The 25,690-nt window shown below is 36.3% G+C and overlaps 3 protein-coding genes across 6 annotated transcripts in view; 1 reads left to right on the forward strand and 2 right to left on the reverse strand.

Annotated features, from left to right (window-relative positions):
- Nucleotides 1-554: 554 nt before the first annotated feature.
- Nucleotides 555-7,462, reverse strand: slc22a15 (solute carrier family 22 member 15). The gene is made up of 12 exons (XM_052579748.1): nucleotides 7,226-7,462; nucleotides 6,744-6,890; nucleotides 6,419-6,551; nucleotides 5,873-6,037; nucleotides 5,658-5,787; nucleotides 4,046-4,267; nucleotides 3,800-3,940; nucleotides 3,625-3,707; nucleotides 2,719-2,827; nucleotides 2,406-2,478; nucleotides 2,027-2,185; nucleotides 555-1,482 (listed from the first exon to the last, which is right to left on the reverse strand). Exons 1-12 carry the CDS (start codon nucleotides 7,307-7,309, stop codon nucleotides 1,426-1,428), a joined length of 1,503 nt encoding a protein of 500 aa, XP_052435708.1. The 5' UTR covers nucleotides 7,310-7,462; the 3' UTR covers nucleotides 555-1,425.
- A 927-nt stretch (nucleotides 7,463-8,389) lies between these two features.
- On the reverse strand, nucleotides 8,390-15,986 carry kif11 (kinesin family member 11). Its single transcript, XM_052580986.1, has 23 exons — nucleotides 15,834-15,986; nucleotides 15,494-15,620; nucleotides 14,832-14,964; nucleotides 14,626-14,723; nucleotides 14,361-14,439; nucleotides 13,889-14,074; nucleotides 13,648-13,772; nucleotides 13,457-13,547; nucleotides 13,115-13,357; nucleotides 12,927-13,022; nucleotides 12,714-12,802; nucleotides 12,239-12,326; nucleotides 11,925-12,113; nucleotides 11,638-11,845; nucleotides 11,337-11,509; nucleotides 10,842-10,967; nucleotides 10,604-10,762; nucleotides 10,135-10,274; nucleotides 9,781-10,060; nucleotides 9,332-9,554; nucleotides 9,054-9,220; nucleotides 8,815-8,925; nucleotides 8,390-8,650 (listed from the first exon to the last, which is right to left on the reverse strand). The coding sequence occupies exons 2-23, from the start codon at nucleotides 15,565-15,567 to the stop codon at nucleotides 8,540-8,542; spliced, it is 3,189 nt and encodes a 1,062-aa protein (XP_052436946.1). The 5' UTR covers nucleotides 15,568-15,620; nucleotides 15,834-15,986; the 3' UTR covers nucleotides 8,390-8,539.
- Nucleotides 15,987-18,326: 2,340 nt separating this feature from the next.
- The window catches only part of dicer1 (dicer 1, ribonuclease type III), a 30,372-nt gene continuing 23,008 nt past the window's right edge, over nucleotides 18,327-25,690 (forward strand). The window contains exons 1-2 of one of the 4 annotated variants that reach the window (XM_052580495.1): nucleotides 18,327-18,501; nucleotides 25,050-25,102. The gene's annotated coding sequence lies outside the window, so the exon portion shown is untranslated. Of the gene's footprint in view, nucleotides 18,502-18,632; nucleotides 18,736-25,049; nucleotides 25,103-25,690 lie in introns of those variants that run through there. The other 3 variants (XM_052580492.1, XM_052580493.1, XM_052580494.1) reach the window with 3 other exon arrangements.

Here is a 25,690-nt window from a genome sequence, read left to right on the forward strand (position 1 = left end):
AGGCCTTTTTCATGTAAGCAGGATTAGATCGCACTTTTTTAACCAGAACTGAGCCTTAGAATATGTTGATCCAGAATTTAAAATAATAATCATGTAAAAATTAAGATAATTTAATGTTGTACAGGGTATGTATGATGCACCCAAGAGACCACACCTTCTGTGCTGTTTATCTCCTTGTGCAGGGTGATATAACGCCCGCCAGGCCTTGGAGGAAGACTTACAGAATGAAAACAGTTATTATAGTTAATGCTTGCTCTCTCTCAACCTGTTCCGTCAGCTACATGCAGCGCCACAGGCTGCGATTACAGCAAGGAAAGAAAGACGGAAACCAAAAAAGAAAAAAGAAAAACAGGTTTGTGGTTGAATGTTTTTTGCCAGCTTCTTTGAAACTCCCAGCTTCTGAATCCTGTGGTTTACCTGGGCACTGCACGCCTGCGTCACAGCTGACATCATCTCCACGAGGACTTGAACAGGTCAAAGGTGACTTCAGTTCGGGATCGGTGGCCTTCAACACAGTGCCATCTACTGGTGACAAACGGACATACACGCTCATGCGCAATATACAGAAGGCATTTATTTCAAAGCTTTCCCTTAACTCTCAAGATAAACACAAATGCATGTTGAGCACTGTACAGAAATATACACTTATATATGTGTTTAACACTTCACTTTACCATGTGGAGAAAAATAGCAATCAATAATGGTAAAAAAAAGGGGTCTCCAAAATGTTTTTATTTATGCTATTATTCACCCCAGTGTTGATTCAAATCAACATGCTGATATTTTTTTTCTTGGTAAAACACCAAAAAAAAAGAAAAAAAAAAAAAGAAAAAGAAAAAAAAAGTAATAAATAAAAGTATAAATCCTAAATCTAATTTATTCACTGATATTATTTATTGAATTTCAAATCAAGTGTCCAATGACCGAACTACTTGTGTGTTGCACAGAAAAAATACCAGCATATGAGTATAATAGAAAAATATTTCAGTAAGATTTAAAATAGTAAATAAATGAAAAATGTAATTTTTGAGTGAACTATTTCTTTAAAACAACCTAAAATTAAGATTCAGTATCACTGACATTTTCAGCCATTACTGATTATTAGTTGAATGCTAATATATAAACTCTGGTGAATGAAATGTCAAATAAGACATTTGTACACAAATGGCATTAAACACATGAAATTAGTCGTCATAATTGTCAGACATTATGAGAAAAGAGTTAACAAATGAGAATCTGGTCCTTTTTCCATTATTTTAAATTAGTCCTGACAGTTAAATCTGCTGAACTGATCCTTTGAGCAGACAGATTTCTTCTGGAAGGCACCTTTAGTCTTTCAGTGAGTGAGTATATGGCACGACATTCTGACCATGGTCAAGGAATGCATGTAAACAGGTGTAATACAATGTTTTCAAGGTCTTGGTCTCAATCACTATCAGCCCCATTGTGGTCAATTAAATGCTTTTCTTCCAAAAGGTGAACCTATAAGACACACAAAAATACATTATGAAGAAAAGGTCTCATTGGGATACTTCTACAGCAGGAAAAAAAAAATATATATATATTATAATAATAATTATATATATATATATATATATATATATATATATATATATATATATATATATATATATATATATAAAAGTTTGTTTGACACATGAAACATGGATTTCATCTGAATTTATTTATACTGCAGTTTTTATTGTAATTGTATTTACAATACACTTATTATAATAATTACAATAAATAATTATGAATTCAACCATTATTCATTATGTATTCCTGCATCACAAACAGCACAGCATGGTGCATACCAATGTCAAAGTCACGGGTTCGATGAAATATGTATTCAATATAGATCCATAATATAAGTGTAAGAAGACTGTTATATAAGAGACATGAATCTATTCAAAAACATTTGGCGGCAGAATGCAATGATCAACCAACCAGAAGTAAGTATTCCAGGGAGTTATGTAATTAGTTTAATAATCTTCTGAAATTACGATTCTGTCATGCTCATGTTTACCTGCGGCTGTAAGATTCGCTGGTAGGTGGGGCTGGACAGTTCATCAAGGGTTTCAGCAGCAGGTTTATTAAGTGTCTCCGGCAGAAGAAGCCCCAGGCAGCCCGCGGAAATCCCACTCAAACAGAACACCATAAATGGCATGGAGGTGTGCAATGATTTCTGGATAATTACCAATAAATCAGTACATAATCAATCAATATAACAACAAAGCTGATAAAATATATTTAAAATATTAATTATTTTTATAGAACGTTTTCACAATGTATTAATAACATCTAAGAATACATATTTATTATTTAATAATTATTAAAATCGCACAAGAAAATATTTTTTAGAAAATAATGGCTTTTCTTAAGTCAGACAGGTTACAGCTACTTACCATACTCGGCACAAACGGTGCCAGAATTCCCCCAACTCTACAGGACATGGAACACACACCCAGCCCTGCATTCCTAACACACACAAACACACTTCCATTAGAATTCACCCAGCACATGCAGTGAGGGACTTCTGGGTTGTACGGTGATTTTATAACAGCATACACTAGAGGGCGCTGTTTGCTCAAGTACAGAATCTCATTCTGTGAGGAATTAAACACATTTTATACAATTAAACACATTTTAATAATCATGTTTTACGCAATGACAATTGTAGAAAAGACATCACATATGCAGCAAAAGCAATGGCTGTACCTGATCACGGTTGGGTAGAGCTCTGACGTATACACATACGCAATATTAAATGCAGCACTGACCATCAGTTTTCCCACTAGAGCCAGTGACGTGACACTTAATAAGGACCCTGGGGAAAGCAAACAACCGGCTTTAGACAACCAGATTAGAAATGCATCATGTATGCTTAAGAATATTATCACTACAGGTCAAAATACTGAAAACAGATCTTTTTTTTTTATGTTTTTTTTTTTTGTTGGTAACAGTTGTGCTACTTAATATTTTTTGTAGAAACCTTGATGCACATGTCTGGGGCATAGAAGATTTAAAATAAAAAAGGGAGAAAATTCTATTTTTTTATTCAGCAATGACATTAAATTCAAAAGTGACAGTAAATATATTTATGTATATAATTACAAAATATTTTATTTAAAAGAAAAAATAATAATATATACATTTTTACTTTTTCATTCATCAAAGAACCTTTAAATAAATGTGTCATGGCTTCCAGAATAATAATAAATATCATTATTAATAATAATTTGAGTCGATTTATATAATAATTAGGCACCAAATCAGCATATTAGAATGATTTCTAATAGATCATATGACTTTGAAGAATGGAGATACGGCTGCTGAAAATTCAGCTTTGCCATCACAGGAATAAATTACGTTTCACAGTTTAATAATAATAAAAAAATGTTCTTTTAAATTGTAATTATATTTACATAATATTACCGTTTTTACTGTTCAAATAAATGCAGCATAAGACACTTCTTTCAAAAACATTTTTAAATGTTAATTATTTAACTTTTGACCAATTGTGTGTGTGTGTGTGTGGACCTAAAACGTATCATTCCCGAAGCATAAAAAACTACAATTAAACCAAGTGGCATCAAAGCCTAATGTATTTGGAAAGATAATCACCTGATACAGGTACGAACATTGTGAGCAGACAGGATACGCCTGAAAATGCAAGAAAATTGGCCATAGACTTCCTCCGGCCTGCCCTAAAAGCAAAACAACCCCAAAAACACACTAGGTTAAGAATGTGAGAGTCTGATACTGCAGCGTGGTGAGTTGATCGTGCGAGTGCATTTACCACTGTTTGTTAATGAAGTACATGCAGAGAGGGTATGCAGGGAGTTCCACCAGACCATACATGGCAACGGTAAGGTAACGATTACCTTTATCTTCACTGGCACTGAGGGTCAACCCATAATACACAAGGCTACACGCATACCTGCAATACACACATGCAGACAGAATGAGTATATTAAAATACACAGATCTTTGGCATAATACTGTAAGAGTGAAATAAACATAGCTTTTGGAAAATATTACTCACCACACATACATGAGCACCACAGTCCTCCAGCGCAGTATGGGATGTGTGACCAGCTGGAAAACCCCAGGGCTGGATCCCTTCATAGCGCTGGTGCTGACGGTCCGCCGGAGCTTCACTGAAATTCTGCCTTTCCCGTTCCTCAGAGCAAAATCCTTCAGGATGTCTTCAGCCTTCTCCGTCTGACCTTGAGAATAAAGCCAGCGTGGAGATTCTGGCAAAGTCCTGCCACAGTCATGGAAATTTGACAGACATTTTCTTATTTCTCAAGTTCAAGAGACCTCGCGACATTTTAGACAAGATTCCAATATGATTTGAACATTTTGAGGGGGAATATTTTTTGATACAGGCTTCATTTTTTTCTTGGAGCTTTTTGCCCAATTTATTCAAAGGAATACAAGAAAAATCACAGAAAATGATTGGGAAGCAGGGGAATGAAATCAGAAATTATGCAAGTCAGACTTAAACTTGCTTTGCCTAAGTATTGGCTCTATGACTATTAAGCAAACAATTACCTTCTGACAATGACATTTGTATAAGGTTTTTTTTTTTTTTGTACAAAAGTATTTGTTGTAAGGGCAAAATGTAAAATGTAAATGTAGTCTTTATAGTTAATTTAGGAAATGTTCATTTTAATGTTTACCCAAAAACATACATATGTGTGTGTGTGTGTGTGTGTGTGTGTGTGTGTGTGTGTGTGTGTGTGTGTGTGTGTGTGTGAGAGAGACCCTGGACCACAAAACCAGTCATAATGGGTCAATTTATAAGCTTTCCACTGATGCATGGTTTGTTGGAAAAGGACAATATTTGGCCGAGATACAGCTGTTTGAAAACCTGGAATCTGAAGGTGCAAAAAAAAAAAAAATAATAATAATAATAAAAATATTGAGAAAATTGCCTTTAAAATTGTGCAAATTATGTCCTTGGCAATACATATTACTAATCAAAAATTAAGTTTTTATATATTTATGGCAGAAAATGTACAAAATATCTTCAAGGTACATGATCTTTACTCAATAATCTAATGATTTTTGGCATAAAAGGAAAATAATAAATTTTGATCGATACAATGTATTTTGGGTTATTGCTACAAATAATACCTGTGCTACTTATGACTGGTTTTGTGCTCCAAGGTCACGTATATAAACAATAAATCAACATTTAAAAGGATATAAATCATCAAACAATGTCACAATTCCACAGTAATATTAAGCAGCACAGCTGTTTTCAACACTGATAGTGATAACTATTTCTTAATAAATATTTGATCATTTGTTGAGAGTGACACTGAAGACTGGAATAACGGCTGCTGAAATTTCAGCTACACTACCATAGGAATAAATATATTTTTAGATTACAGAACAAAAACATTGACTTAATTTACTTCTTCCAAACATTTTTACAAATATTAAGAACCACATACTTTTGAATGGTAGTGTGTATCATTTTTTTTTTTTTTTGCACTTCCTCCAACAGAACACACACACACACAACAACAACAACAACAAAACAAAAAAACTCTTCTAAACTTTGTTTCTGTTCAAGATATACTTTTACAAATCCTAAAAGCAACACCAAGTGCAGCTATACAAAGCACTGTTAGTTAAACACTTACACACAGAACAGGAAGAGCAAAAGTCCCGGACAGTTGGCTGCAGTTGCTAGGTTCCTCCACGGCTGAACATAATAACCCAACGCAGCGAACAGAGTGATGCCCACTGCAAAGGTCATATTAGTCAAGGTCCCTGAAACACAGACAATCACGTTAGCTTTACATGACTAGTGTGAAAGTAAACAACACAACTGATTTAAATCTTAATTCATGTGTACCTGTCATAGCCCAGTAGGACTTTCCCACATATTCCTGAGTAAGAACAAAGCAGACCAACGCCATTCCTCCGTTCATAATTCCCACCAGCAGCCGAGACACAGCAAACACCTCATAACTTGGCGCTAATGCTGTTCCGTACCCAAACAAGACCTCAAAAAACAGACCTGAGAGAGAACAGTTTAAATAGAGGTCACCAGAACAGCAACACATTCAGCTGATGCTTTAGGAAGGTTTAGGCCTCATGTTTGTCTGTTTCTTTACTTGTGGTTTTCAGCTGGTTGTGCATGAAAATCACATGTAAAACAGTTATAGTTGATTAAATAGATGCAAAAATGATAAGACCTATCACAAAGCAGTATGCAAATATTACAATGATGTAATCCCTCCCTATAAAACATTTTATCAATTGACACATTTTCAATATTTACATTTCCTACTTTATATTTAAAATGACATTCTACAATGAAACATTTACCCAGACTGCAGAATTAGGGTTTTATCATAGACTATTATAAAGTACAGAAACCAGTTCAGCTCCATCTTACCAGTAAGGAAAACCGGCTTCCTGCCAATCTTATCAGAGAGTGGCCCAAACAGGACATTTCCGATCAGCACACCAGCAAAGAAAAGAGACCCAGCCAAGTTTACTTTGTAGGCTTCATGCTTAATCAGGTACCACTGCAATAAAAAGACAAGAATAACACACAATTTAAATATTTACACACATACCTGTTGTCCTGACCAAACACACAGATTAATAGACAGTTCTTTCTTATTTGAGATCAAGTATAGGAGTGATTTGTATTTGAAATGATGAGCAAAGTTTAAGACAAAGAAGTTTAATGTGCTAAACTGATGACAGTCTCTTACCTCAGTGACGATTGAGCTGATGTCCTCTGTGAATTTCACACTTTGTGTTATATCATCATTCGGATGTCCAGTAACCGGTATATCTATGTGATATTCTGGAACAGCACCCACTAAAATGATGAGCATGGTCTGACATGCCATGTAAATCTGTAGAACAAGACAATATTTCAGGTTTAATGATCTAGGTTCCAATCTGCCCTCAAATCAGTTCAAAATCAGTTCCAGGGTCTTAAAATGCAAACCCACAACTAATGACATAAGTAAACACACGTTAAAGTAAATGATTCACTGAAGCAAGGTCGAATTAAAGCAAAGACATCGCCTGAAGATAAGATGCAAATACGAAATGGCTTCAAAAGGTTTGATCCATCAAATATAAATTTTGCATAGATTACCGGCTTGTGGGATCAGAAATATAAAGGAATTTAACTACCCAAACACGTCTGCCCAGTATTTATGGATTTGCATCTATCATCTGTTACCTGTAGGAGAACCAGGATGGTGACCATCCGCTTCTGGTGTCTACCGAATTCTCCAACCACCTGGTAAGCCTCCTCTAAATCCATTCCAGTTTCAAATCATCCGACTGCATTCCATTTGTGTGTATATTTACATTTTTAATAATGACTTTGAAAACAACTGAGGTTTCAGATGTTCCGCTGTGATCTGGCTTGCTTCGCTTCGCAGACGTGGATTGAAACCACGTGGTACAGAGCGGTCCTGATTGGGCTAGATTGTGTTATTCAAACACGTGGTACAGACCGTTGCTTTGATTGGACCTCAAGAATTAACGCTTAGTAGAAAAATAAATTAACACGAGCGCTTTTAGTGACTACATTGTTTTTAATTGTACAATTTTAGACTAAAAATTAAGTCCCTAAATGTGATGTCATTTTTATACATTGTATTTTCAAATCAACGGTTATTGTTAAAGACTATCCATTCATTATTATAATAAATGTCATCATTCAGGTGTAAATTACTATCCAGACAGTACAGTACAGAACAAAGCACATATTTAAGCTGAGATAGGCCTGCCTTAGTGCACGCAAATCAAAATTTGAAAAGGTAATTTGTGCACAAATTCAGGAACAACAACAACAAAAAAAAACAACCCTCAAACATCGTAAATGTAAAAGAGAGAAACATCTAAAATAACTTTAATTTGCGTTGTACAGCGTCTGCTAAATGATTCTTGTGAAATAAATCAATAGGATTTAATGATTTTATGCTTGGCTTCTCAGATTAAAACACCAGATTTTTTTAAAACTTTGAATTACGCATTTCTTACACTATACAAAGTTTCATAAAATAAGGTTACAACAATTATTGAGTTTTAATTTATTTATTAAATGCAGCAATCCGCAAACATGATTTTCTTGTAAAAAGAACCTTATGTCTCTTAAATTTGAGGAAAACATACATCTATTAAGATCACTAATGTTGCAGTCAACAAACTTAATGTGATAGAAAAAATAAACTTTATACAAACATTTTAAAACAATACTTTTAAAATATTTATATTGGTTCATTTATGGAGTGGATCGTTTTCTTTTAACTCTTAAACACAAAAACAAGCTCTAAACTCTAGTGAAATTAACAAAAAAGTAACAACAACATGAAAGGGAAGAAAAAAAAAAACACCCTGAGGTTAAAACATTTATTATTGAACTGTGACTGAGGAAACAGATATATGAAAGCTAAATACAAAGACAAGTCATATTTAAAAAGACAAACAGTTAAAACAATGCTCTTTAAGACATACATAGAAAGAATAAAAACCAGAATATTATTTGTTAGTTCTGACACCTGAGTGGTAGTTTAGAACGTGGTGGCGTAGACGTGCTTTCATTCTCCACCTTTGAACGGTTCAGTGACTTATTGCAGTTTTCCTTCTTGCTTTTCTTCTGATCAGACCAAAAAATAAAAAAAAATAAAAAAATAAAAAGGAGACAGAAAAGAACAAAGTATTGTCAATAACTGCCAATTTTGCTTGAGGGAAAAACATTGCTACATTATCGAAAATATGCCAAGCCTGTGCATGACAATAAATGGGTCCAAATTGCCTCACCTTGAAAAAGGGAACCCTTCCGTTTTCGTAACACATCAGGTTCTCATCAGCACATGACTGTTCAATGATATTTCCATCGCTAGAAACACTGACTTCATCCTCCAGAGAGTCCTAAAAACAGAACAGAGGTTACACCAGTCCACATAAGAGCATCTACAGCTTCTTAACATTTAAAAGCAGACAGTGTTTCCACTGACTAGCTCTGGAACATAGATGGTCAAAACTTATGATAGTAATACCTGGTCGAGATGTTTCTCCTCTTCTGTCTCGATGACAATCTCACACTGGCTCAGTGCACACTGAAGATGCTCCTGCTGAGCTCTGAACTCATCTTCTAGCTCCTCTCGACTCCTCGGCTTGTTCAGCACGCGTGGATACACATACTCCTTCCGCTGAGGAGTCGTTCCTGCGAAAATACAAAAATCACATCAGTGCCAAGTACACATGGACCGATTACATGCTCTTGAGGTGTGTCTCCATTCAAAATGCCACATTTCCCTCACAGCTTCATGTGTACCTGTTGGGAAATCTTGCCGCAGCTCTGAGCTGATGAAGTTGTGTACTGTGTCCAGTGCCTGAGTGTTGATGGAGGAGAGGATCTCTTTGTGCTCCTGCAAGGTAGCATCATCTTTGCCTGTCTGCAATTCCACACGACCCAGGATTCCTTCGACTTCCTGCTGCATGTGACTCAAACGGGCTTCACAGTCTTTAACAGCTTTCTCACCCTTTTCTTCAACAGACTGCATGGACATAAACAGTAAATATTAAAAATAAAAACTCACTTTATTTAATGCACACCATTAAGGCGAAGCATATTCAATCACAAGTCCCAAAATTGCAAGACACTTGAGGTCTACACACCCACTTGAACACTTGTCAACCACAGGAAATTTGCCATGCAAATAGACAAGTGGTCAAGTGAAAAGACCGCAGATGTGGGCATTTTTGGGACAAGCTCAAACTAACCTTTAGCAGGTCTTGCACAGCTGCGTCTGTCTCCCTGATGAGTTTGAACTGTTCCTGGGCTTTATTTTCAGTTAAACCTCTGGCATCTTGACACCACTTGAGTCCCAATTCAGCCAATGAGTCCACTGATGTCTGCAGGTGTCTGCAGTAACCAGCACATTCCTCCAGCGTCCTCTCTCCCTCTTCAGTCACCCCATTCATCTCACTTATAACTCCATCCACGGAGGAACCCAGCCGTGCACGGACAGACACAGTGTGCTCCTCAGACACAGTGCATTTACTGCAATAATGATGAAGTTTGTTAGAGTTTTGTTATAGAAAACTTTAAGGTATTTGTTGTGAATGCACTCTCACCTCTGTATGGATCTCTGTAGCGTTTCTAGTGGAACAATCTGGGCAGATGCTGCCTGTGCAAGACCCTCAAAATCAGTCTGAGTGTCCACTGCCAAGAGATTCATTTGGTTCTGCAAACACTGAACCAGCTCCGCCACACGCTGCAGAAAGGAACAATTTAGCAGTTTTAGAGCCTTCTAGTGGTCAAAGTGATTTAGGCAAGTTAGGAGACCAAATGTTCTCTTCAAGTTCTCTCAGGTTTAAAAAGTGTTTTTCTTGGTCTAGTTTGGAAAACGAAAATCTTTTTAAAACTCTGAGGCCTGCTGAGAAATTCAACATATACAGAACCAACCTCCCTGAGGCCAATAGGTGACATTTACATCACCCACAAAGCTTGTGAACATCTGAGGCAATCAGTATAAAGAAATGTGATCACTTGGTTTAAACACAAACCTCCTATTCAAGAAACTGTCAGTGGGAGTAGACTTACTGTCTGATGGTTGTTTCCAGCTTGGCTGATCTGTTGCTTGAGCTTGTCGTGCTCGGCACGCAGAGTGTTGAAGCCTTGCTCAGCGCACTCTCGCATACTGGCCAACGATTCAACATAAGAGTCAAAAAACGACATCATCTCTGCTTTCAGACCCTGCATCTGTAAGAGACATTTTAATTTAACAAATCTCAAAATACTCAAACTGCCATAAGAACATGTCAATTCTTCTGAAACATACCTGCTCAGCCAGAGAGTTGTATCTGTGAAGGGTTTGCTTCAGATTATCGTTCATGGCCATGACAGATCTGATACCTGGCACCGCCTGGGCAACCAAAATCTCCTCTAAATGCTGTCTGTGTTCATCCTGGAGAAGAAAATTAAATGAATAAAAAACCATTAATGTTAAATTAATTTTTTTGAGTGAACTATCTCTTTAAACGATTAATCACTTTATTTATGGAAGTAGGAGTAGGACCATAGTTTAAAGTTAGTTTAGAAAACAAAGCTAAGTTTATGCAGTCTTTGAATATTTTTGAAAGTAATGGAGGGCCTTGGAATCAAAAACACTGGGAACCACTACTCATATCTAACACCCTTGAAAAGACCGACCATTGATGGTTTCAAGACTGCATGCAAAAAAAAAAAGAAAAAAAAAAAAAAAAAAAGAAGCATTTACCAACATCAAAAGGTTGTCAAACAAATCCTTCACGATTTGTAATCACGGAGTTCTTACCAGTATTTCCAGCATGCTATTCTGGGCCTCCTGAGAGAGTTTCTCCTGGTGTAACACTCGTTCCTTGCAGCGCTCCACACCTTCTCCCACAGCCCCTTTAATACTGCTGTAAGACTCACAGACAGCACCTAGCGTCTCCTTAAACACCGTTCTGTTTGTATTCAGCAGCTCACCTACACAGACATAAATGGACATTAACATGACTGTTTTCCTGGAAATACTTTCTAGCTGGAAGTGATTTTAACCCCCCCCCCAACGAGCAGATTATAATTGGAGAGTGAAGCCACGTAACACATCTTACCCACAGAAGAGCGGTAATAGTCAATCATAGCAGCATGTTTATGGCTCTGCTCTTGCAGCGAGGTCTGCATGCTGTTGTAGCTGTTCTCCATGCGCTGGGCAAAGCTCTGCTGGACCTCCCCGTTATGAAGCTCCACATCGGTCTTCCTCTTCAGCTTGGCGTGGAGACCACTAACATCCTGAGTGGTGACTTCAGCAGTGTTCAACAGCTGGATGAGAGCGAGAGAGAGTTCAGATTTGTGCATACTATCCTATAATTGCATCAACCACCACATCTGATACACAGACCTGGTCAGCAGTGTTGTAAAGTTGACACCCATTGCTTTGGAGCTGTGAAGAGATGAACTCCTCTTGAGTGAGGCGGTGCCTGGTCTCTGTTAGGTCCTTGTGAGTCTCCTCCAGTCTCTGGTTCTTGTCCTGAAGGTCCTCAGTGCACTGGTCCAACTTCTGCTTACTGTCTGTAAACAAGTCCATAATCTGCCAACACAAGCACAATTAATCAGATGCATCACTCACACAAACACACACACATTCAAAAGTGGAAGTTGGCAGGACTTGTACAAACAGAAAAGCAGAAGTAGATCAATTCAAAAGACGCTGACCTTTTTGAGCTCCTCTTCCACAGCAGCGATCCGCTCTGTGTACTCAGTAATCTGCTCTTCCTGAGACATCAGTTTACTGTTCATATTCCTGTAAATAGAATTCTGAATTATCACCTCCAAATCAAACTAAAAATAAGTCAATTCAAGGAAGGAAAATAATGTTTTCTAAAGAAAATATTGACCCTTTAATTTGATGAATCCTGTCAGCAGCAGTTTTAAGAATTTAAGCAAAGACATTAAAGTGACAGTAAAACTGTACGTAGTTAAAAAAAAAAAAAAAAATAGAATGTACAATTCACGTAATATTAACGACTGAGGTAATGGCAGTTAAAAAAAATTATTACAGGACTAAACTACATTTTAAAATGTACAAAGTCATTAAATTCTAATAATATTTAACTTTTTTTTGATCAAACAAATGCAGCCATGGTGAGAATAAAAAAAAATTTAAATAAAAGAAACATGCAGAACTCACTCATAGTTATCAACAGAGATGTACACTCCGTGTTTGTCACGGGTGGCAGCCAAATCTCTTTTCAGTCGCTCAATCTCCTCTGTGTATTCCTACAACATTTATTTCAGAAACATCAATCGTTTGGTCAATGCTGCATGCACAAGTAGAAATTGGGAATATAGTTCAGGAAATCTATGAAAATGTATAAACGTACAAACAATAAAAGAAACTTGCCTTGATCAAAGTTCTCTTGGTGAGTTTTTGGTTGACCTCTGGCTTATTCATGATACTCTTGGCCCTGTTAGCGTAGTCCAGGGTGCTCAGAGTTTCCTACAATTAAAATTTTAAATCAATATTCCTAAAAACAAGGACAAAATAAGCAAAAAAAAAAACAGCACAAAGTCTAGCAGCACAAGCCACACCTCCAGATTGATGGAGGCAGGAGACACAGTGGCGATAATGGAGGTTTTGGTACGTCCTCCCAGTGAGTCTTGCAGAATACGAGTGAGTTTGGACTCTCTGTAGGGTACATGAGGCCCTCTCTCCACAAGAGCCTTGATTACACGACCCAAAGTCAGCAAAGACTGGTTTATGTTGCCAGCTTCACGTGCACGCTTGTCCACGGCACCAGATCGCCCAATGTTTTCACTACCCGCAAGATCCACCTAAACGGAGTAAAACAGGAGTTTCTGGTTTAAAAACACTTCACTGAACTTTGAACCAGTTTTAGATTAAAACGCAGTGTCTGAATAAAGTTAACTCACCAAGTTTAGTTTTCCAATCTTAACCAGCTCTTCTCCATCCAACGTGATCTCTTTCATGTGAATAGTCACAGAGAACACTGAATGAGATCGACTGGTGGAAAAAAAGGAGAAGAGAGAAGTTATAAACCTTAAAACACCACAAAGGTATACATTTAGTCTTCTGTCCATTTAAACTGGGAAGCATGGGTTACCTGGAGTAAGCATTCATGAGCGTGGAGGCGGTCTTTCTCTTTGCAGCTCCTCTCTCCAGGATCTGATAGACCTCGTTCTTATTGTGTACAGTGATCTCCTCCAGACCTTTAATGGTTACACCCCTCTGACAGATATACAGAATGTCTTATTTTTTGCAAACAAACACATGGCATTTTTCAAAGGAATCATCTATGGATATTTTAGGTATTTTACATTACAGAAACAAAACAAAAAGCATACTTTATTTCTGGGATCATCAAACAGTTGTAGCCTCTCCGTGACATCCGGAGCAGGGCTGAGAAGGTCAAACAGTTCCTCATTATAGATTTCCAGCAGAGAAACCTTCACGGAGAACTCTGTGCCATTACTGGACAGTTTCTCAAAGATCTGATGAAGAGTTCTGGGAATGATTCCAGCCAGAGGGTCCTGTAAGAGAAACCATCAAAGAAATGAGGAAGGAGGGAATACCCCTGATCAATTCCTGAACAAATCATATCATGCAAATAATGGCATTTATATAGTGGCCCTAGAGCAAAACCTCAATAAACAAGTAGTTATTTCTTAATTTCAAATGCAATCTATGCAAGAGCATACGACATTATCCTCAAAAGTAAAGTTGTAAATACAAGCAGTTTATTCAGAGGGAGTCAAAAATTAGGACTTAAAATTGTTACTGGTGCAAGAAATGTTAAACGTTGGACTCAAATATTACCTCTTCCCAAGTAAACTCCTCATTGGGTGATCTTTCGCCCTCCATTGTGAAGGTTTTCCCTGTTCCAGTTTGTCCATATCTTAAACCGATAAGAAATAATTCACTATATTAATTCATAAGTTGTTTTTTATACCATGTCAGATTTTAAACTATTCTAATGGCAAAAATCTAACTTTAGTTAAAATGTAGAATTGACACCAAATAAAAGGTCCAAAAACTCGGAAATAAAAGTTGATTGATTTGACATTTAAATGCAGATACTCACGCAAAGACAGTACAGTTATAGCCCATGATAACTTCATCTAATATGGGGCAAACCACACTCCTATAAACGTCAATTTGTTTGGCAGAAGGACCAAAAACCTAAACCAATTGAAATGTGACAAATTTAATGAGCATTACTACACACTGAAAAAAAATTCAATGGCATTAATACTCAGGATGTGCGTGGAAAACAAGCCAAACACTCACCATGTCAAAAGTGTATGCTTTTCTTGCCGCTTTGTCTGTGGCGCCTCCAGTACGGACTAACACCTCTTTTCGGTTCTGGTCACATTCAACAACTGTATGAGAGGCAGATTTCCGCTCCACTGTGTTGAAAGGTCTGTAAATCGCACATTAGATATGAGAATGGTATCGATATTAATTTCCATATCATAAACACAGTTTTATTTTCAAAAGTAGACACTAGAAAAAAAAAATAAACATCCTATTTTAGGCTTTTCAGCTAAAACATCAGCAACTATATAAAAAAAAAACATATTATTGAAAAGGCAATTGAAACATAACGTACAAATGATCAAACCATGGTTTTAGCCAGCAAACAATTAACTTAACGTTACATAAATTGGTATTTAAATCGTGTCGTGTGCGGCAATCTGCCAGTTATAAAACTCTTGGCCTCAGAGCAATAATAAATAAACACAATATTAAAACTTCTGTTTGTAGGGTAGAATTTAATAAATAAAGAGGATTTTAAATTGGGAGTATAAAAACCATAAATATATGGTTGGTTATTGGTCATACAAAAAGCACAACATACAAAATTCGCAATTGAGGCACAACTAACGTTACACTACTTACGAACAATGTAAATACAGTCACCGGTTACACATAAAGCCTGTATCATTTACCTGCATCGTACAACCACTTGTATATTCCTGCCTTTTTCATCTTTTTTAACTGCTGGTAACTGTGATGAAGCCATGCTGAAGGAGCGTCTTCTGTGCTCCAGGTCTGAAAAAGCCCTTTAAATGTAACCTTTAAATAAAATTAAGTTTTAAAAAGGTAAACATAAGTCACACCGGAAATCCTTTATATAAATATTGAGCCATTTAAAAGATATAAACGTACACAAATATACTGCAAACACCCGCAGATACATTAGTATGGCATTGTCTAGCCTAAAAGGCGTTTAGCCAAAATAAATCACAAAATCAAACTAATAAGAACAAAATGATCAAACTCACGTACCGTTCACCTGATCTCCTTTAAAAGCAGATCAAATAAGATGCCAAAGTCGTTTAAAAGCCCACTAATAACGCAGATTATTGGAACGCACTATATTAGCTGTACGCTCTGATGAGTCTCTCCGAGCGCAGTTGCTGACTTTGAAAATTGCGCATCTATAGCTTTAAGCCAATCAGAGAAGAGGGTTTTTTCACCATGCTTCTGATTGGTCTAAAGGAGACGAGCTAGAACGGATGCATCTCGGGAAAGTGCAGTGTTTTTAAAATAGTACTAGACCACGAGAGCTAGATTGAATTAATAAATTACGTTTAATTAATAAATAGCTTTTAACAGTAGTACATTTATTTTTCAATAAAGCTGCCGTAACAATTCTGCCTTTTTAAATGGAAATATACAAGGCATAAATAAAAAATAATAAGATAAAGAATGAACATTTCACAACAAGTCATAACCAATTCATATTTATTTAATAATAGTTAATGTCTTTTTTGTTAGACGAATGTTTGTACTATGTTTATTATGATTGCTTTAAAATGTGGTGTTTTATGTCACATTTTAATATGCTCTAAAATTATTTTCCTACTTCACTGCACTTCTCATTACAACAAAGCAGGAACTTGTGATCGAGATTTAAATAACGTTTGTTTTTCTGACACCGCCTTTTGCTTGAAACGACTGAAGTTCCTATAATGACCAGTAGATGGTGGTAAGAAACCATGACTCACTTGTGTTCTAGTAAACAGGGCTAGGCATTTTAGGCCTTCATTTAACTACTGGTATTATTTTAATCGTACTTGGACTGCAGACCAGATCATACAGTGGAAATACATATTTGTATAAATATATTCAGGCCCTTTTCTAGCCGTAGTCTTGCATGATTAATTGTAACTTTGTCATCTATTTATCAACTGCATGAAGATTTGTTTATTCACACCAATTTTATTTTAAGGAAATATCCTTCTTCAGAAATACTCTTTGTAAATGTATTCATGATCATCACATATCATAATTTAATTTTCTATAATTCTTATATCAGTACTTTTTATTCTTAGTTGCAGAATTTTTTTTTTTTTTTTTTTCATTATTGTTTACTTTGTACTAGCTTGAGCACTTATGACACAGGGTTTAATTTAAAAAAAGAAAGAAAGATTTCAACTAAGTTATCATGTTATTATAATTTATTTTTTGCTATTAAATGCCATCTGTGTAAATATGTTACTGTTTTATTGCCTTGTATTAGATCCAGACATTAAAGTAAATATTAAAAACATAAAAGTAGATGTTTAAAAACTATTCACTTTTATTAAAAGTGAAGACAAACGGTGTGATTTAAAAATACATGCTTGAGGTGTTATGTGAACCAAAGAAGAAATCAAAGAAAATTAAATATTATTTGATTAGTTTAAAAAACAATACAAAAAAACATGTTGTGGAATTGTGATGAAAGAATGACACTAATTACAGACTTTTTCTTATGATCGTATATCAAATAGAAAAAAAAAGACAATGTCAGCAGACAATTAAATACAGTGTGAGTGTAAATAAATATAAAAATAAGTGGAAAAATGAAAGTTTAAAACTCCTGCTCAACTCAATCCAAGCATCTGAATCCATCTTCAAGAATCAGCTAAAAACACGATCTCTTCCATCTTTATTTGACCCTCTAATTCTAGCACTCTCTATTCTAATTCTATTCTTTAAAAAAATGCCCTATTTAGACTTGCACTATTCATTTACTAACTGCTTGTTTTCTTTAAAAAAAAAAAAAAAAATTATATATATATATATATATATATATATATATATATATATATATATATATATATATATATATTTGTATATATATTTGTATTCTGTCTGTTTCCTCTCTTTTTATTTATTTTACAATCAACAAAATCAAAAAAGGCCTCTAACACATGCTTGCTCTATTCCTTTTCTGTTCTGTCTGTTTTCTTATGATTTATTCTATAATAAAAAATAAAACCTTGCTACATGTACTGTGTTAGGCTAACTGAGACTTGTTATAGCACTTGCATATCATTGCTTTTTTGTGATTTTGATTGCTTCCATTGTCCTCATTTGTAAGTCTCTTTGGATAAAAGCATCTGCTAAATGACTAAATGTAAAAGTAAATAAAATACATATGAAAAACTAAATGCAGAACATGATAAATGAAGGGAAATTTATAAAAACAAAAACAAATGTACAATTAAATGTAATATAAAATACAATATATTTTTGTTTTATTAAATTATATATTAATCACAATACTTTTTTATTATTACATTTATTTATTTGTCTGTCTATTCGTTCGTACATTTCTTTTTCTTTCTTTCTTTCTTTCTTTCTTTTGAATTTCTGCAGGTTTGGTCCTCCATACGAGTGTAGGAAATACGCTTCTTTTTCTCAAAGGTTTACGGGGCCAAAAGTGCCCTTTCTGTCAACGAACGCTGGAGACTTTTATTTTAAAGTAATATCAATGCTATGGACTAGATGTGGTGTCATAGTAGCTGGTCTCACGTTTTGGCGTTCCTCGTCGTCGCAGGCTTCACGCGCGTGCAGTGGCCTGACAACAACAGCAGCAGCAGGAAGGAATGGGGAGAGAGGGGCAACGCACCGTTTAACGAGACACTCTTCAACACAACACGACCAGTAAAACAATTCACCATCGGTGAGCACACACTTCGATCTACAAATTCCTTGCGCCCTGATCGCTTGTGTTTTTTCTCTCGTGATTTTGAAATAATCAATAAAAAACAACCGAAGCTAACGCGAGCTCGCATGCTAACCACTATCACCCCAAAAACCGAGCTGTCAGGCGTACATTTGTTGAAAACGGTTCGTGCATTTAATCCCTGGCGGTGTAAATGCAACGTGGGGTTTATTATAAGATGTTTTAAGTGAGGTAAGTTAAATCAATGCATAATGTGATTTCTGATTGCATGACGGTGCCTTTTTAGCTACACGCGTCTGTTAGCCCCTGAGAGACTGATTCACATGGACTGATTAGTATTGAATATTAGGGCAGTGTTAGACAGGGTGATGTGTTATTTATGTACTCAAATAGTAGCATAGTGCAAGATACACGTTTGTGATTGGCAAAGCGACAGATGGATGATTTTTGGGGGGCTCGGGTGTGTTACTGGTTTTCAAGGCCAAGGTCGCAATGAGGCCTAACTGATATGAATGAATAACAATTTTTTGTATGCATCTGTGATTGTTATGATGGGTGTAGTCAAATTGTCTCTGGTGTAGTACAGTAAATATGTTGCTCTCATCTGTTCACATCTCATCAAGTTCTCATCTCATCTGGTTGGCGTCTGAAATGTGGGTGATTTCTTTTTTCTTGTGTGTCACAAAGGATTACTAAAAGGGTTTTATGCTTTTTCAAATTTTAGAATATAGTGAATGTGGTGTTGCATTAAGATCCTTTATTAATTATCATTTCAATTATCTATGATTATATTTTTTTTCTGACATACCATGGTAATTAATTCCATGCTATTTGGACATTTAGTAAAACTACAGGTGTCTTTATTACTATGGTAAATTAATGTGATTATCAGTGTTGTAGTCGAGACCAGCTCATTCGAGTCCGAGTCCAGATCGAGTCCAGAGAGGGTCGAGTCCGAGTCAAGACCGAGTCCAGAAAGGGTCGAGTCCGAGTCAAGACCGAGTTCAGAAAGGGTCGAGTCCGAGTCAAGACCGAGACCAGAGAGATTGGGTCTTTGACAAGACCTAAAGAAATCTTCAAGAGTATGTAAAATGTTTGGTGGAAACAATAAAGGGTAAAAGGGCCACATAGTTTGTGGTGTAAAGGTAATTTTATTAGTATTATGAATTGTAACTTGTCAATATTAAGTGCTCATTTTCACATAACATCGTTGTACCACTATACACATCCATATAACCTTTCTAGTACAAGTAACATTACTGTAGCACTATACCTGTAAATGTTCAACTGTAACAGCTTTTACATAACTTTTAACCTTGAAGCTTAACTAATGACTGCTAATATCCTTACAATGTCTTGGATTATGTGCACTTTAGATGTTGTGAAGATTACAGATGGGCATAATTACCTTTCAAAAAAATAAGTGAGGAGACCATCCTGCTACCCAACCAAGCACGATGTGGTCTCATGATCAATCCACCCCGACTAAAAACTCTCTCTACTGGTGCAGAGGAAGCGGGGACCGACAACAGTTACCATTTTATTACTTTCTGTAACAGCAACGGATAATCTAATGCTAATTTCCCTGGATGGTGCATTTTAATGCAGGGTAAAATACACACTAGACGAAGTTTTTTTTTAGTTACGGAGGGCATACACACAAGAGCCGACTGACTGTCCAGGAAAATTTCATGCAAAAGTGTGTATGTGCCAGGGGAAGAAAGCTGGATGAAATGCCATATAAATTCAATGCATTCTGTCAGACATGTTTTTGGGGGGAGATGAATAGTGTTGAGACAGTCTGTCTGTGTCTGTATTCATTATATAAGTTTATTAAACGATATTTGTTTTTTTTTTCTTTGACCATTTTGTCCTACTTTGTAAAAATAACACAGTTGAGAGAAATAATGTAGCAATGTGGCTTCCTGGAAAGCGGGATCACTACAGGCGGATGGCAGGAGGGTAACTTAAGGCCGGTGACACACTGGCTGCGTGGCATCTCTGCTGCGTGCCAGAAGCGTGGTGGTTGCTTCGCGTTTTCTGTGTCTTTACACACCAGAAGCGTGCCTGCACGCGGCGCTTGGCGCGCTGCTGCGGCTGTAGGAGACATAGAGGGAGGCCGCCGAAAAACCAGACTCTTGTCTTCATGACAACAATATCAACTTTATTTTTATTTTTTTACAAACCTACTGATAGGACACCGTCAACAGTATTGACAGCACAATAGAGTATGTTTGACAGGTGCAATATTTGAAAATCGTTCATTATTAATTTATTTTTTAAATTACATTTATATCTGAATTTATGCCAACCTATAGAATAGACTTTCAAATATCACAATGTCATGAATTAATATGTATTTGTGTACAAAATGACATATAAACATATTTTACTTTTTTGCCTGGAAACGCTTCTAACATGCACGCGTGTCGCGTGAAAAATAGGCGTCGGTTCTATTTCTAGCATGCACGGGTTTTCCGCGCGTCTCACGCAGGCAGTCTGCAAGATCTAACCTGTTAACATGGGAGCCGAATTAAAAACAGACACGCCACGCAGCTGAGGCACTTGCGCCACACATCCAGTGTGTCGCTGGCCTAACGTCTCACGTCAAAAGAAAATCACCAGTCATTGGATGTCTCAAACATACATCAATTTAAATAAACATTAACATACAGTAATAATCATGAAATATTTTGATTGGGACTCGAGTGGACTCGGGCATAAGTCCGATTCCTAATATGTTCGAGTCCGAGTCAATACCGAGTCAAAATGCACACGAGTCCATGACAAGACCGAGACCATTAAAATACGGTCTCGAGACCGAGTCCAAGACCGAGTCCGAGTCTCGAGTACTCAACACTGGTGATTATGATATCGCTTAACAAAAAGTACCGTGGTTGTTTTATGACCCTGATACTTCAAAATGTATTGTAGAACTAAATGTTGACAAGGAACTCCAGATTATATGTCCCAAAACTATAATGCCATTTTCTTTTAGTACTGTGGGTGTATCCTGGTACAGTTAGGTGGTACTGTAGTACTTTGATGTAAATCATGGTCCTGAAACAGATTGAGTATAATGTGCAGGATAAACCTTTACAATATGGTTTATTTTAACATGTAAACTGACTAATATTTGTTGTGAGGTTGATTACTTATCCAAAGCAACTAACAGTGCATTCAGGCTATCAATTTCTACCTATCATGTGTTCCCCGGGGAATCAAACCCCCAACCTTGCGCTTGATAAAGCAGTGCTCTACCAATTGAGCTACATATATATTTAACACACACACATACATATCTACATGCATGCTGCTTTCATACATACACACTTTTTAAACCAGTTATTAATATTGATTTAAAAATGCTTTGTCATTAAAAGCTGCAATTTGTTTTAGACTGGAAAAATTTTATATAAAAAAAAGTGTCATAAATTGTCTTCCGCATAGCAGTATGAGCATTTTTGAAACTTTTTAATCTTTTTTTATTTATTTTTAATGTGGATCGAACCATTAGAATAGAACATACTATGTTATATGTCTTCAAACTCGAAATAAAGTTTGATGCCATTTGATATGTGCTTATTCCATGACCGGTTTATTCTGAAGTTGAATCTTACCATCAGGTTTATGCTGCTGACATATGAATGGCAAAGTTGTGTACCCGTTCCCCAAGTTCATAAATTGCTCACTGCAGCATCTCATTAGAATATTTCACACTTGCAAACACATGCACTGCAAATGCAATATCCCGCTGAATCAACCAGTGGCATTCTTCAAAATAAAGTGACAGTAAAGTAAGCAGAATGAATAATTGATGAGAATTTATGAGTGCATGTGAGACAAGGGTTACAGAGACCTGCCCTTTATTTCCAGGGTCAAATCAGGTGCTCTGCTGAATAAGTTGGCCCGAGGGGTCCTTTCATGTGACAGGTTTGGAGGAGGTGTTGGAAATCAGGTGTTGGGCACATTTATGTTGGTACTCCTGCATGTGGAATTACATTTAAACTGGTTTTTGTCATGTTTGTCAGTGAATATATTCCTATTGGTAATGAAGTCTCCTAAATTGATGGTTCATATATAGATTTTTCTCTGATTGGATATATTTAAGTTCAGCTCATTTTGCCTCTGTTTTTGTTCCATCATGCACTTTCACCTTTCTTGTCTGCATGTTTCTGCTGTAGTAATCACTATGTATTTTGAGAGATTTTAGCTGTTTTATCTTGGACTGAATGTTACTAGTAAACAGTCAGTACTCACAGGATCATAGCTGCTGCTATATTCAGAGTCATTCCCATGGCAGTACAGGTCATACCTAGTCCTTTTTTTCTGAAACTCGACTGGGTCAGTGGTATGCAGCCAGTCTGGCCTGGTGTTTTGCCTACAGTGTAGCTAGAGGTTAACAGATGTCTATGCCATTTTGACCAAGTGGATGTAGTTCTGCTAAGTTGAAATAACAGCTATTAATTTTACTAGTCTTCTTAGCAGTAAATCTACATTGAAAATAGTCAATGATCTTAAGTTGAATTTAGAATTGCTGGCTTTACCAAAATTAACCATTGTCTATAATGGTGTGTGTGTGTATGTATGTATGTATGTATGTATGTATGTGTATATATATATATACAGTCAGGTCCATAAATATTGGGACATCGACACAATTCTAATTTTTGGCTCGATGCACCACCACAATGGACTTGGACTCTTTGGTTGCTTTCGCAGTAAGCTTCGTTCCATTGTCCATCTGCACTGTGAAGGGCCGTCCAATTAGTTCTGAAGCATTTGGCTGAATATGAGCAGATAATATTGTCCGAAACACGAATTCATATTGCTGCTTTTGTCAGCAGACACAATCATCAATAAATACAAGAGAACCAGTTCCATAGGCAGCCATACATACATTTGTCATAATCGTGAAGCACTACCCAGAACTGCGTTCCTAAACAGCAGGCTACGAAAATAAGATGACATTGTTTTGTCTGTGTGCTCTGAAGCTCCTAATTTTATTGTATAGGCGGTTTCATCGGGCGCACACGCCTGGACCTAAGTTAACTTCCGGTCTGTGTTGTGTATATCGGTCTGGCTGCGGTGCAATCTACAAACACAGTTAAAGTCAAGGTGATGAGTAGACTGAAGTTGAGCTCAGGTGGTTGTGCTGCGGGATGTGTTTCCCATACATTTATTTATTTTTATAGACTCGCCACAATTTTAAAACTGATCGATTTTCAAAAAGGCTTCGTTAAATAAACATGAGTAACGTAACGTTACGCACTGCACGTTTAATAATAAGAATTCCTTACATTTATGTTTAAATATCAAAACGAGGCACGGGTGTTTTAATATCGCTGTATTTCTGAAGGAGGACTTGCATGTTATATGCCTGATAAAGACACGCGTGTGAGCGTAGCTCTGCTTTGTTTACAGCTGTTACTGGGGAAACCTCTATTTCTTGCACTTTATGTCTATGCTTTAAAACATCTCCTGCTGGCAAACAATGAATTTGCATTTTCATTAAGTCCGCCTGATCCACGCAGCAAACATATTTAGTTTGTTATCAAAAAAATATCTACTCTAGACAGACTTGGCTGTTGTTATTGATTCTATTTGGGAGTCTACCTGAAGTTAAGTTAGGTCCACAAAAGCGCGCACGTGTAGTAATGTTTGTTTATGTTGATGTCGTTGAAACAGTCTATACAAAAAATGTTAAATACAGTGCCTTCTACTATACTGCAGCAAATTTGGAATTTTCTTGATATTTACTGCAAGTTAATCAGGTGGTGACGGTTTTGTTCTCTCTTTATCTCACTGGATTAAAACGATGCTTTATTCACAAGTATTTTATGCGATATTCCAATTTTGTGCACAAGTTATTAATATTTTTGTGGATAATTTTTATTGTTGATTTTCATTTAATTGAACAGTTAGTTGTTGAAGCTTAAAAAGACAGTTTCTGGAAGGTCCTACACTATTTGAATGAGATCTCATTGATTTTATTTTGTATGGCTCTATGATGATTTAATTACTGTAGGAACGTTTTTTGTGATGGTATTGATCTCACTAATTAAGATAAAGTGCCAGTAACAAGTTGTCTTGTGCCTTGATTTTCAACACTGGAAATCTCCTGAGCGTAGTCGAATCGGGCAGCTGTGACCTGGCCAGCTGTTTTGCAGTCAAGCATTTAACATCGAATGTTTCGTTCACCGAAACAGATGTATGTCAGCGTTTTTAAAATCTGAAAGTAAATAACCTATGTGGTTGCATTAGACATTCATGAACCCGAACATGGAGTCTAAGAGCAGATTTTTAACCAAGAGCAAATGTGTTTCGCTCACTGAAAATGAAGCCTTGTGTTACTTGAGCTGAAACGACTTGTGGTGATTTGTTGCAGCTGTGTCGAACAGCGGTGGTCAGGAGGAGAGTGTGGACTCGATCCTGAGTGGCAAAAATGTGTTGACAAGCCAGTTGTCATCCAAATTCAGCTGTACACTCCTTGCCAGAGATATGTCCATTATCTCAAGCTATGTTTCCTCTCTCTCCATTTTCAGATTATTAAAAGAATATAGTCTCCGGCCCCCTCCCCCCCATCTCCAGCATTAAGGTACTGTGATCTTTTCTCTCTGCTCTCTTTAGGATCAGTATGTTTAGTTGACTGTTATTTGGTCAGAGCAATGGAAAATATACATGTATGCTTAAAAAACTCTATAGTGCAAGTAAGAAATTAATGAGTTTAATGAGATTGAGTTAACATTGTCTGTTTATTAGAAGATACACTACTGTTCAAACATTTTGGACCAGTAAGTGTTTTTATTTTATTTAATTTTTGTAATAAAAATAAAATAATAGTACTTTCACTTAGGATGACATTTATAATGTTACAAAGATTTGTATTTTAAATAAGTGCTGTTACTTAAAATTTCTGCGCACTAAAGTATTCTCAAAATAAATGTCTTTCCTCTAAAATTTTAAGCAGTTGAAAAATATTTCTTCAGGACCAAATAACCGTATTAGAATGATTTCTGAAAAATCCAGTTATGCTGCTTTATTTTTTTTCATTTAAGAATTTTTTAAAGCTCTAAGGTTTTGCATTTTCTTAAAATCTTACTGATCCCACACTTGAAAAGTAGTATTTTTTTTTTATTACGTTGTTAAATGATTAAATTAAGTTTTAGGTGAACTTTGCTTCCAC

The sequence above is a fragment of the Carassius gibelio genome, chromosome B17 (assembly GCF_023724105.1).
Source record: "Carassius gibelio isolate Cgi1373 ecotype wild population from Czech Republic chromosome B17, carGib1.2-hapl.c, whole genome shotgun sequence".
In the NCBI taxonomy this organism is placed as follows: Eukaryota; Metazoa; Chordata; class Actinopteri; order Cypriniformes; family Cyprinidae; genus Carassius; species Carassius gibelio.